This window comes from Populus trichocarpa, chromosome 3, assembly GCF_000002775.5.
Source record: "Populus trichocarpa isolate Nisqually-1 chromosome 3, P.trichocarpa_v4.1, whole genome shotgun sequence".
NCBI lineage: Eukaryota > Viridiplantae > Streptophyta > Magnoliopsida > Malpighiales > Salicaceae > Populus > Populus trichocarpa.
The window spans coordinates 19,040,110-19,053,159 of NC_037287.2; the positions used below are offsets into that span (position 1 = coordinate 19,040,110).

At 35.0% G+C, this 13,050-nt stretch overlaps 2 protein-coding genes across 4 annotated transcripts in view; both read left to right on the forward strand.

Annotated features, from left to right (window-relative positions):
• The window catches only part of LOC127905073 (wall-associated receptor kinase-like 2), a 142,955-nt gene that overhangs the window by 53,962 nt on the left and 75,943 nt on the right, over positions 1 to 13,050 (forward strand). The gene's annotated exons all lie outside the window — the stretch shown is intronic.
• On the forward strand, positions 11,567 to 13,041 carry LOC18110496 (wall-associated receptor kinase-like 8). The gene is made up of 3 exons (XM_052451673.1): positions 11,567 to 12,056; positions 12,366 to 12,480; positions 12,891 to 13,041. Exons 1-3 carry the CDS (start codon positions 11,729 to 11,731, stop codon positions 13,039 to 13,041), a joined length of 594 nt encoding a protein of 197 aa, XP_052307633.1. The 5' UTR covers positions 11,567 to 11,728.

Here is a 13,050-nt window from a genome sequence, read left to right on the forward strand (position 1 = left end):
TATTCAACTCAAGTCTTCTGGCATGAAGACGCTCTGCAACGTTCACCAAAGACGAGGTAGCTCTGATACTGAGAGCAAGTGACTGATTCACTGCTTCAATATCGGTCCTGGCTGCCAACATTATTTCATCACGAGGAAGGATCATGTCTCTAGCCACAGCTACAGCAATATCTTCATTGTCCATTACAGTATCCTCTATTGTAACTGGACGACCATTCACTTCAAAGGTAGTACGCCAAACTGCAGGCTCTACTGCAGGAACAGGGTTTGGGTTAGCATTGGAAGAAGAGGAAGACATGGTTAAAGCTTCAAAAGTTGAGAACTTTGAGAGTATTGAAAATGCAAGAAGTTGATGATGTCTTTTGCCAAATACTGCGTGATTTATAAGGAATTTACTCCTACCATCACTTTGAACGGCAGAAATCTCAGCCGTACATACAGACTTTCTTGAGAAACTTTCCTCATTTTTGGGATCCACAAATCGAATCCCAACCGTACATACAAGACTTTCTTGAGAAGCTTTCCTCATTTTTGGGATTTACAAATCAGATCCCAACCGTACATACAAGACTTTCTTGAAAAGCTTTCCTCATCATTGGGATCCAATTACAAATCAAATCCCAACCGTACATACAAGACTTTCTTGAGAAGATTTCATCATCTCTGAGATCGATTTACAAATCAGATCTCAACCATACAGGTATGACTTCCTTTAGAATTTTTCATCAACCCTGAAGCTCATTGTTGAAATCACTTTCATGTATTTCACAAAAATGTTGAAATCACTTTCATGTATTTCACAGACAGGTCGGTTCACAAAACCATTGCTGAAATCACTTTCATGTATTTCACAAAAACATTGTTGAAATCACTTTCATGTATTTCACAAAAAAAAACCAATGTTGAAATCACTTTCATGTATTTCACAAAACCATTGTTGAAATCACTTTCATGTATTTCACAATGCTAATCTGAAATCACTTTCATGTGTTTCAGAAAACCAATGTTGAAATCACTTTCATGTATTTCACAAGATCAATATTGAAAACACTTTCATGTTTTTCATTTGGGCAGGTCGCCCTTAAGAATTAGACCAACTGAAAAATCTGTGTATTTTTTCAACACTTCCATCATTTTTCTTTACAAAACTTACTATGCAAAGTCAAAAGAAAATGAATTTTCCAATGCCTTTGCACCGTAAGTATTGTAAAGAGGGGGCAACTGTTGTAACCCAATTTTGGATCCACCAAGATTTTCTTGGATGTTATTTTATTTCTATTATTATTTATAAAAATCCAAAAAAATTAAGAAAAAGTTTAAAAATTCAAAAATATATTTTTCTCGAGTCAACCGCATCTTTCCATCAAAACCGAATCTACCGGGTCAATACAGGTCAAACCATGTCGACCAGGGTAAAAAATGAGTTTCGGGCCGTTTCGGGTCAAAACCGTTATTTTTCACCAAAACCGAGTTCACCAGGTCAATACGGGTCAAACCATGTCGACCAGGGTAAAAAATGAGTTTCGGGCCGTTTCGGGTCAAAACCGTTATTTTTGACCAAAACCGAGTTCACCAGGTCAATACGGGTCAAACCATGTCGACCAGGATAAAAAATGAGTTTCGGGCCGTTTCGGGTCAAAACCGTCATTTTTGACCAAAACCGAGTTCACCAGGTCAATACGGGTCAAACCATGTCGACCAGGATAAAAAATGAGTTTCATGCCGTTTTGGGTCAAACCTGTTATTTTTTGGTCAAAACCCGGTCCACCGGGTTTATATCCATTGAAAGTTTTTTTTATGTTTCAACATAATTTTCGGTAATTAAAATTGATTTTTAACGGTTGAATCGGGCTTTTTCTAATACTAATTTAAGTTTTAATTTTACCTATATAAATATATATTATTATATATAATAAAACAAAATTAATAATACAGCATTGTCATATTAGGCGGGGCAGTTATATTGTAGGCGAGCAGTTGGATGAATACATTTTTTTTATTTAAAGCAGATGCTTGCTGCCCCTCTCATTGGCTATAAATAGCGAGTGACAGTACGCCGGATGCCAGGAGGAAGAAAAAAGAAGAAAAAAAGAAAAAAAACGAGAAGAGAGATTAGATGTATACTATTCATGTTTTTTTTTACTATTTCTTCACGAGAGTAGGATATTGATTTTTATTAAAAACAATATGAAAAATACCAAATATATCCTAACCGTTAGATCTAATAGTGTTTAGATCTGAACCGTTGATTTAATAGGATACAATAGGGCTTACCACACCAGATTAAAACCCAAACACATCTCAGCCCTTGAAATAATCTAAGCTTTGATCCCGTTGCGCCACGTCACCCGGTGTACCGAGATTTCGGTGCACCGCGTCACACCCGATCAAACCTCCGTTCATCCGGACCGTCCGATCAACCTGCAGATCGGGCCAATCACAGCCACACGATCTTTCCATCAGAGATCCAACGGATCACAGGCCTCAGCGGCACCGGTGTACCGTGCTAACGTTCTCACCGTAGCATAACCCAGAGCATCTCTCTCCTCTCGCCGGCGACTCCCTCTCTCTCCTCCGATCTCCCATATCCGGCCATCTCCAGCCTCCGCGCCACCACAGAAAGGTTTCTACCCTTCTGTAAAGAAACAACCTGGTGGTTTTTCATCGTTTTCTCCGCCTCATCTGGCCGGAAAAGGGCCGCGATTTGCGTCGGCCATCGAAGCTTCAAACCGACGATTCTCCCTCGTCCGCCATCAACGGCCGTCGAGACCACCGCCATCAGAACCCTCGACATCAAATCTACCAGGATCGACCATCGGTTGGCCAGAAATCTCTCCGGAAAATCTCCCCGCCGCCAACAGTAGCCGCGCGTGTGCCACACGCGCCGCCAGTGGCATTTTCGTAATTTTCGGAGAAATTCGAGGGTATTTCAGTATTTTACCTATACAGTGACACTCAAGTAATTTTTTGGGTTTCTACTTGTATTTTTGATATTTTTTATATATAAATGCTTGTAAATTTTCTTGCATGTTGTAAAAAATACAAAAACCAAAGTCGACACGTCTCTTTTTTCAAAAGGACCGATGTCAAAAATGTAAATACCAAATATGGATTATGTCCATTATTTCTTTTGGTAACCCAGACGTAATTCTCCTTTTTAGGGACAAACGTCAATATTTTAGACGAGTCTCCTAATTTTTAGGGACTGATGTCATTTTTAACGTGTCTCCTATTTTTAGGGACCGACGTTAACCATTTAAAAAAACAAATTACCAATAAACCCAAAATATAATGGATTATATCCATTATTTCTTTTGGTAACTCAGACGAGTCTCCAATTTTTAGGGACTGATGTCATTTTTAACATGTCTCCTATTTTTAGGGACCGACGTTAATCATTTACAAAAATTTACAAATAAGCCCAAAATATAATCGCATTTGAATCAAATAAAAACACACAAGTAAGGGTAACCTTTCTTTTGAAAGGATGTTTTAAGGGTGGTGTCTACCTTCCCTTAATCATAACTAACCCCGTACCCGAATCTCTGGGACCAGTGTCTAATTTGGGATTTCTAGTTCCCTCAAATTACTAGATGGCGACTCCAATAAAATCTTTGTTTCCCCCAATCGAGAAAAAACCCTTTTTGTTAAATAAACAAAAAAGCGGGAGCCGTCGCCCGACGTCGTGTATCGACAGCCCTTAATTAGGTGCCTCTGCAATAGCTCTCTTTCCATCCTTGCATGCATTGGAAAGGTCTTCGCCTGTTGTCTTTCATCAAGAGCACAAGAGACTTCATGTTATACAACTTCTACAAAGTCTCTGCTCTGAGCTTCATCTGGGAACACTTCTTCTCCTTGCACTTGTTGTCTCATTTCAGTACCTCGTTGGATCCTACGGGTACTCCTGCACAATCTTCATATGCCCTCATGTAATTTTTGTTCTCTAGATTTCTCCTTATTCCTTGCTTATGTTTGACAGCAGCTCATCCTGTCACAACACCCGTCCAAGTCAAAATAGGGTGCCAATCTTTATCCCCTTGCTGTATTTCTCTTCCATTATCAGGGTCTTCATCAATTCTACCCTCGAGAAATCACAGTCACCGAATCTAACTTCTTCCGAGAAATCACCGCTCTATCAGATCCTTGAACATACGGAACCCAACTGTTCCCTTGTGTCGTCGTCTTGCTAGTCTTCAACTGTTTCATTACAAACTGCTATACATACAAAAATAGTACCGTATGGATAATCCTTCCACTAAGCAAGTTCCCAAGAAAGATTGGAGGGGTCACACTAGTCCTGTTTAAAACCCAATCTTCTAGACAGAACTTCTTTGGCCATATCTATCCATCATATTGTCTTTTCGTATATACAACCATTTGCTAGCTTTGTTGCGGCTTTCCTTTACAAGTGATCTGGAATATCCTGGTTCTATACCTGATTTCTTAACATCTAGCGAGACTACGAGTGCTTAGATTCGTCAAGATTGGTCTTTGTCATTTTCCACTCTACACCGCTAATTGTCCACATGATCGGGTGTCCAGAGTGTCCCAATTTTGCCTTCCATCAAGGCAAATAAACAATCTCCCCACCTAACAGTTCAACACATGTAATTGGGTAAATATGTGCACCTTCTTCTTTTTCATCTCCATCTCCATCGACCACCATAATGACCTTCAGATGCCTCCTAATCGGGCAATCTCTCTTAATAATTCCCCACCACCACTTTTGGTCTCAATCTCAATAGTCGGACCATACCATTGCATCCGGAACGATCAAATTAGATGGAAATAAGTCTGAAATCATCCAAATCGCATTTCAGACGGCTAAGATTTGATCAAAACAATTCTGGCCTGATGAGCGACCCAGATTCAATCTCAGATCCGGTTGCACGTAGGATCAGCTACACTGGTCCTATCCCTCAGCTCGGCTCGCGGCTGATGACGTGGCAGGTGGGTCCCACTGTGCTGGCGTGTCAGCTGACTGGGCGATGACATGGCATGCCTGACAACTGTGCATGCTGACGTCACAGTGACAACATGCTAACGTTGTCCTTATCCGGGTCATGCATATGGGTCGGGTCAACTGGTATTCGGGTAGGGTCAGCCCATCCGGGCGAAGAAGAAGCGTGGGGCGCGTCTGCGCGCGTGGGTAGACGCCTCATTGGCATGTGTAGGCGCGTGTGGCCATGCCTAAGGTCCGATTTTTGCGCCGTTTTCACCAGTGTTCTCGTCTCTTCCTCCTCTACACAGTGGTATATTCAAAACATCATTTTGAGAACTTTAATTTTTAAGCAAATATCAAACACCACTTTAAACCATATGCTCTGATACCAATTGTTGGGGATTCTGACCCCTATGCGCGGACTGATAGTGTTCTGATAGTTGTCCATTGGAGGCTTAGCACACTAGCACATAATATTTAACGTGGTTTGGCAAATCACCTACATCCACAGGAGAGGTCCATATTATTAGAGATAGAGAAATGATACAATACAAATACGTGCAGGTTGTGAAACTTTCATCCATAAGTTTTGCAGCCTGTCTGTATTTGATAGACCTGTCAACTGAAGAAAGAAAGGAAAAAACAAAATTCAACCCTATTTGCATTAAGAACAAAAAACAGTAGCCTTTAAGAAATAGAAGTATCAATACCAATACAGTATGAGAATGACAAATAAATTAAAAGTGCTATTAATTTCTTGATCGCAATTGCTAAAGAGGCAGCTTCCAATTACTCAATATTTTCCACAAGTACAAATCCAAATTTATGTAGGCCCAAGCATTCTTTCACAAAACAAACCCCTTCCCCCTTTATACGTTTTTATCCCTTCCTGAATGGAAGAAAATATTGTAAACTAACAAGTTAAACCATCAACTTATGTTCACAACTAAGTTACATAAACAGAGCATCCTTCGCCACAGATAGCGTAGCTACTAAGATATCAGAGAGATCAACGCCAATGGGAAGAGAAAGTAGACGACCTCAGCATCCAGAGAAACAGAAGCATATCGACAGAGTTGCTTTTGTAGACTCAAACTGCGCGCTACGGTGTTCTCTGTGTACCTAGGAAAATTAGATGAAAGACGTCATAAGCGGAAAGAAATTATTAGAAACCCTTCCATGCATTAAGGTGATAATATGCACACAATTTGACTTTTTTGATAGGAAACTAGTACAAAGGTGTCCAACAAAGTGTTTTACACACCAGTTGACAACAAAAGGAAAGCTTTTCCAGACGAAGCTAAATAACATGGTGCAGTATTCACAAACATGAGGGAGGAAAGCATGAATTCACCTTCAAAACTCAGAAGAAGTTTTTGCATGTTGAGTCAAATGCTAAAGATGAAATTAAATGTAACCATACAAATAAAGAGTAAATATCAAGCAGGCAAATTCCCAGACATTCTGGTATATTGTTCACAACCAGGAAAACTAAATAACATGGTGCAGTATTCACAACCAGGAAAACTATGGAGATGGATTTGTGTTTTTTGTGTACAAGAAGCTCTGTATTGGATGAATAGGAGCTCTGTTTTTGGTTCCTCCTGGTTGATGAAGGCTCCCCATTTCTTGCCTTTGTCCGTCTCTTTTTATTGTAGAGCAAAGGTTGGAATTAACGTAGTTTAGCATAATTTCCAGGACTTGATTCTTGGAGACTTGATTGAAGATTTGAGCTGCAATTATGAGATTGCAATCTGGTTTAATTGCTTAAGATCTTCTGGAGATTGCAATCTCTGGCTTAATTGCTTGGGATTGCAATGAAAAATCTAAAATTAATCGTTGGATTTTGGGGTTTAATTGGACTAAAAATGAATCAATTAAAAATAATTGGATTCAAATTGAGTTAACTTGGGCCTAAATTGAATCAAACTAATACAATTAGACTGGTATGATTGAAATGAATTGGGATAAAAATCCGGACAAACATTGTTTATTCTCATTACAGTCCTTGGATTTTGAATTGTTTCAATTTGCTTTAAATCATCTTTTTCTTTCTAATTGTATCCCAATTAAATTAATTTAGACTTGCAAATCCATCATTGGCTCCTAAAATTCAGCAATTTTAATCAATTTAATTCTCAATTTTGATATTCTTCTTCTTCAATTAATCCCTTCATCGATTTATAATTTGGCTATTTGTTTTAAAATCATCCTTCAACATAAAATTTCTTCAACTTTTAGCCAAATTAAATCAAATTAAGCCATTTTCTTCTTTAATTCAAACCTTGTTTTTGCCTATGATACCTTGATTATCGATCCAAATTCAAATCCGAGCTATTTTTTTATATTTTTAAAAACAATTTCTGTATTTTTGCATTTTGTATTTTTTATGATTTTCAAGATGTTTTGACACACAAAATTAAATAAAAATGAAGAAAATAATAAAATGATTAAAATAGCTAAAATTATTGAAAATACATATTTTTTGAATTTTTCTAATTTTTTTCAAAATATATACAAAAATGAGGGTCAAATTAGGTTTCAACATTGGGCATTGAGATAAAATAATAAAAAAAAGAACTAGAGTGCAATATTAATAAAAGGCATGAAGAGATAAAAAAAAACTATTTAAGGGATACCGAAAAAGCCTTTGAGCTAGAAAAAGAGAATCGAACTTTAAAATATTACTTTTCTTAGAAAAAAAAGTAAAAAAAAAGTTGGAATAAATTGCTTTAGAAAAGAAGAAACTTAACGATGAGAAAAAAGAAAAAGCCTACGGAAAATACATCACAACTATTAGATCATCAAAACCCACTTGTAATGTCAATAAATAATGGTCAACAATATTCGTAATGTGTTATAAAACTCTACATGGAAGAGTAATTATGAGGTCATTGAAATTGAATCTAACACTCATTTTTCTTTATTATGACTTGTGAATTTTGAAAATGTCATAACAGAAATAAAGTGACAAAAGGCTATAAATAATGAAATTGATGTTTTTGAAAAAACAACATGTAAGAGTTGATGGAGCTTTCAAAAGACAAAAGACATTGGTGTAAAATGGATGTCAGGATATGATTAAAGGAAAATTCTTCATTAATAGATAAAATCCTAGATAATGTAAAAATACATACTCGATAAAAAAAAAAAAAGATTTGTATTAGTAACTGCTAGAAATGGTAAAAATTAACAAGCTCGTAATTACCTGTGCCTTTTGTGAATAGCTGTGAGTATTAGGCGTGAATTGATCACACTTCTTAGAAACTTTTCTTTTCTTTCTTGGAGAAAAAGTTCCATATTTCCTTTCCCCTTTTTATTTTATTTTCTTCGGGACATGCATGAAAGTGAACATTCAACATCGAGGACTACAGGGGGATTGGTGGGCTGTGTTAAGTGCGAAAAAAAAAAACAAATACTCTTCCAAATCAATAAATTGCAGGGAACTTTCTGGGTACAATACCTAAATAAAAGTGAAAGCAATTGGTTCATAATTTAAAACTGTATCATAGACATGACCAGTTTGATTATTGATTAATTTCTGATAGAAAGTTCATTCCAAGTACTTCATTATCTACTGGATATTCCACATTATAAATAAAAAAAGTTATGGCCCTCAAGAAATTGGCGACTTTTCTTCTCCTGTTTTATTCATAGAATCGTCTTCTGAACGTTGTCTTTCTATAATTTTTTATTTATTTATAAGAGTTCAAGGAAATTCAAGTGGTTCAAAGAGAACAGTTCCAATCATCTTCGTAATGGTTAGACAAAAGTCATCATCACTCAATTGAGAAACATTTTGGTAGTCCTGTGGAATTTATTATAGCTGGACGTCAAGCTTGGAGGGTGGAAGGAAACATCCTAACTCTTAATTTTACAAATACTTGAGTTACAAAAATATGAGTGCGTGGCTCCAAAGGCCACCGGTAAATAGAATTTCTTGTTGAATTTGTGGAAAATGATTTGGACACAGTTTACTGGTACTCTTCTCTGTCACAATCAGTGATTTTTTCTTGAAATATAGTTAATCCTAGCTAGTTGAATCAAATAAAGATCATACCGCTCTCTCTCTCATTCTCTACTTCCATTATTGAGCTCAAATAAATGGTTGTCAGTTGTTTGCAACAAATCAACTTGGACCAATTCAATGATTTCAATCATGGCCAGGATTAGTTTTTAAAAAACCAAAAATCAAGAAAAAAGACTTTTTAAAGAATTTTAGTGGTAAGGATTTAGTGTTGAATAATTAATCACTTTATTTTAGCAATTTTTTCATGTAAATTAATGTAGCTATTTCAACATTTTAGAAAATGTTTGTAAAAAATCTTATTTGGTAAATATACAGACTTTCAAATGTCTACGAAAATATTTTATTAGAAAGAGAAGGTAAAATGATATGATTATATTATAGTTTGTGCACTATTGACAAATTTCAAAGTAGAAGTTACTATTCTTGGAAGCTGCTTGGAAAGTTATTTGTTTTTTTATATAAATAAAACTGAATAATTATTAAATTATAGTTTGTGCACTATTGACAAATTCAATTTAGAAGTGTTTTTTTAGATTAACGTGAATGTTTAATCTGCATATGCTTTGATTAATTCAATAAATCTTAAAATTAATAAACATGTAAGTCTCCAGTGGCCCTGAAATTTATAGGACTTGAATTACTGATTTTAGGGGAGCAAATCTAGAAAATGACTATGTTTTAATTTGTATTCAAATTTTTGTTAATATTTTAAGATTTTTCTAGAAGTGGATATTTTTTAAAAATTATAAGTTCCGGATATCGTCTGATTGAATTTTGCTTGGAATCTTTCTGCTATATATATAAATTCTCCGATGTCTAGTTGCTCAGATTATATAAAAATCTCAAATAGTTTCAAACCCTTTCTCTCCAACCAAATACGGCAATTGTAAACCATAAACTTCATGTCTCAAGTAAATTATTAGCTCCGATATTATTTATTGTACAAATTCATCACAATTAATTAATTAAAGTCCTCACGAATATTTAATAAAACCTCCACTAGAATACTATAATCCCACTCCAAAATATTCTTTAAACAATTCAAAGACTAGATGCAAAACTTCATGTCTCAAGTATATTTTTATTTTATTTTATTTTAATCCCAAAACTATATGGTGTTTTCATTGAAACTATTTCTGTTAGATCTTCTCCTATTTCCATTCATTAAATAAGATATGTTTCAAATCATATATAGGAAAATAATTAAAAATATTTTAAAAACCAACCTATACTTATATTAGAATAATCATTGCCATTCCAAACTTGTTAAAAACCAACCTGTATTTAAATATAGGAAATGGAGGATATTATAATAATACTTTCCTCGATGTAAACAATCCACGAGTGCTTCTGGGTCGGAAATATGTCCTACTTGAGCATTTGTGACTTCAGCGTATGAATCATCTATGTTGCTACAAATTTTCTTTTGCAAAGTATGTTGGTTTTCTAATGAATCTTCCACATGAAGATTATTGGTCCATATAAAACAATTGTTTAAACCAATATTGGGTAACTACAAATTTTATTTTATTTATATAAAAATATTGAGTCTAGTGATGGAATGGATAAACCCTTCATGTGTCACGTATCCAATTATCATATACCCTTTATGGAAGCCATAATAATTAAGATACGACGTACGGTTTTCGAAGGAGGCAGAGCAATAGAAAACAGAGGATTGGGGGTTTTTAGAACTATAGAAAAGAACCCGCTAACTCAAGTTCTTCAATAAATCACACATTTATATGTAGATTAAAAAATAAAAATGATAGAATTTAAACTAGAATATTATTTTCTTTTAGTTAATTCCTCAGGACTTCCTATCTCATTTGCGTGCTACTTTAATCTATGTAACTTTCTTAATTATTTCCACAAATGGTGGACCAGCCTTAAATAGTCTAGGCACGTTATTAAATATTATTAAAGTTTTCTAGTTTTTTTAAATAAAGAGTTGTCATGACTTTTAGCAAGAAGACTTAGTTAAAAAAAATTAAATATTTTATGTGTTTCTCTGTTATTCTTATTTTTTAAAAGTTTTGATTTATAAGAAACTTTATTATCATTCACTTTCCTCAATTGTCAGTCATTTTATGTTAAAAATAAGATTTATAACTAAAAATAAAAGGCTAAAATAACTAAAAAAAGTATCTTAAATTGCTAGACATAATAATTGATTATGTAAGAGCAGTACTTCCTTCGATCGTATAACGATCTAGCTAGAGAAACAAATTTAATTAACCTTCCAAATATCCATTAACATTTTTTTAATCAAGCAAGAAAGATTAAAATAATATAATTGTTCGGACCAGCTGGTCTGGCAAAACCTAATTGTTCGGACCACTGTGGAAATATTAGCATTCCATACCCGTTCGGGATTGGAAAGGATTGCTACATGGAGGAATCTTTTGACGTTGAATGCAATGAAACTTCCAAACCTCCTAGAGCTCTTTTACTTAGCATCAACATGGAGTTGGTGAATATTACATTAGAAAGAGGTGCAGTTGTCAAGGGTCCAGTGATATCCGTTGAATCTCTGGGCCGGCAAGAAGTAATTCTACCTTTGAATTTGGAAGGAACTCTTTCACCTATATTACAATTATTTCATTGCAGTGGGCTGCAATACTCGTGCCAGTTTGTGGACAAAAAATGGCTCGACCGAACATGTTGGGTGCGACTCAATTTGCTCCAACGGTAGTTCCATTAGTAATATTCGGCTTGGAAATGGTGCATGCTCTGGTAAGGACTGTTGTCAAGATATGTACTGGCCTCCCTCACTTCAGGTTTTCAATTCAACTTTCGAGTTAATAGAGGGTAAACAAGGAAGTGACGGGCGTAAACTGGCCTTCCTAGCAGACATGGATTGGTTTTATTCCAAAATATGGAGTCCCCAAGAAATCAACAAATTGCCAAGTACTGTTCCTATGTCGCTGGCTTGGATACTAAATAACAATAGTTGGACATACAACAAAGATACCATGGACGATAATTGCTACGTAACGCAAATAAATAGTACGACAAATATGACAGCCGGACGTTGTTCTTGCTCAGAAGGTTATGAGGGCAACCCTTACCTTCAATGCAGAGGTAATTTTTCCCACACAAAAATATATTATCCCTTTTTCAGTTATTATAGTTGCTGTTAATTATTCTTGTTATGATTTATATTTCTTTTGATTGTATACATAGAAGTTGTAACAAACCATACTTAATAAATATTACTTGGAGCAGGCTTGAATTGATATAGTTTAATAATTAAAAAAAATAAAATTAAAATCATGTTATTGTGAATAATTTTTTTAAAATCAACAAGTTTTTATCGAATTATAGATAAAAAAATTTTCTATATGCATATCTATGAATTGATTCATTTCTGTTGGTTTCTTTATGTATTAGACATTGATGAATGTGAAGACCGAAACAATACTTGCCATGGATTGACAAGATGTGTGAATACAAAAGGGTCGTACAAATGCGAACTTCATCCTTTATGGTTTACTATCTTTTTTTGGTTATGTTTAAAATTGTTATGATTATGACATATGAATTGTTTATTTATCAATGTATTTAATTAACAAGCTCCACCTTGAACACGCAAATTACCAAGGTAACCATATAGGAAATTAGCAAGTAAATTCAATTAATTTGGGCATTTCAACCGGCCTCACACTATCAGTTTTTGGTCCCATGTGATTCCTTTGTCCACTTAGCTTTGTACATGTGGAACTTTAGGTTAACAACAGAAAAACTTAAGCTATACGGATATAAGTGGAATATTGATGAATTTATATGAGTAAAAATGAAGTTTACCCTTTTGTAATTAATTTGAGGATGGTAAATCAACTTTATTTCCCAGCAGGACTGAAAACCTATAATATTACAAGCTATTCACAAATCTTGCTATATGTAACAATCATACAGTTATCGGTCTGGCCCTTGGAGTACTGTTCTTGCTCATTGGTGCTTGGTGGATGTACAAACTTTTCAAAAGAAGGAAGAGCATTCAGTTGAAGAAGAAGTTTTTCAAACGGAATGGTGGTCTCTTATTGCAGCAGCAATTATCCTCAAGTGATGGTAGTGT

Bases quoted from the DNA above. Each gene is read 5' to 3' on its own strand.
- LOC18110496 (XM_052451673.1), top strand. From the start codon at position 11,729: ATGTACTGGCCTCCCTCACTTCAGGTTTTCAATTCAACTTTCGAGTTA. The intron at 12,057-12,365 runs GTAATTTTTCCC...TTTATGTATTAG, and splicing joins CCCTTACCTTCAATGCAGAG to ACATTGATGAATGTGAAGAC. The intron at 12,481-12,890 runs GTTATGTTTAAA...ACAATCATACAG, and splicing joins TGGTTTACTATCTTTTTTTG to TTATCGGTCTGGCCCTTGGA.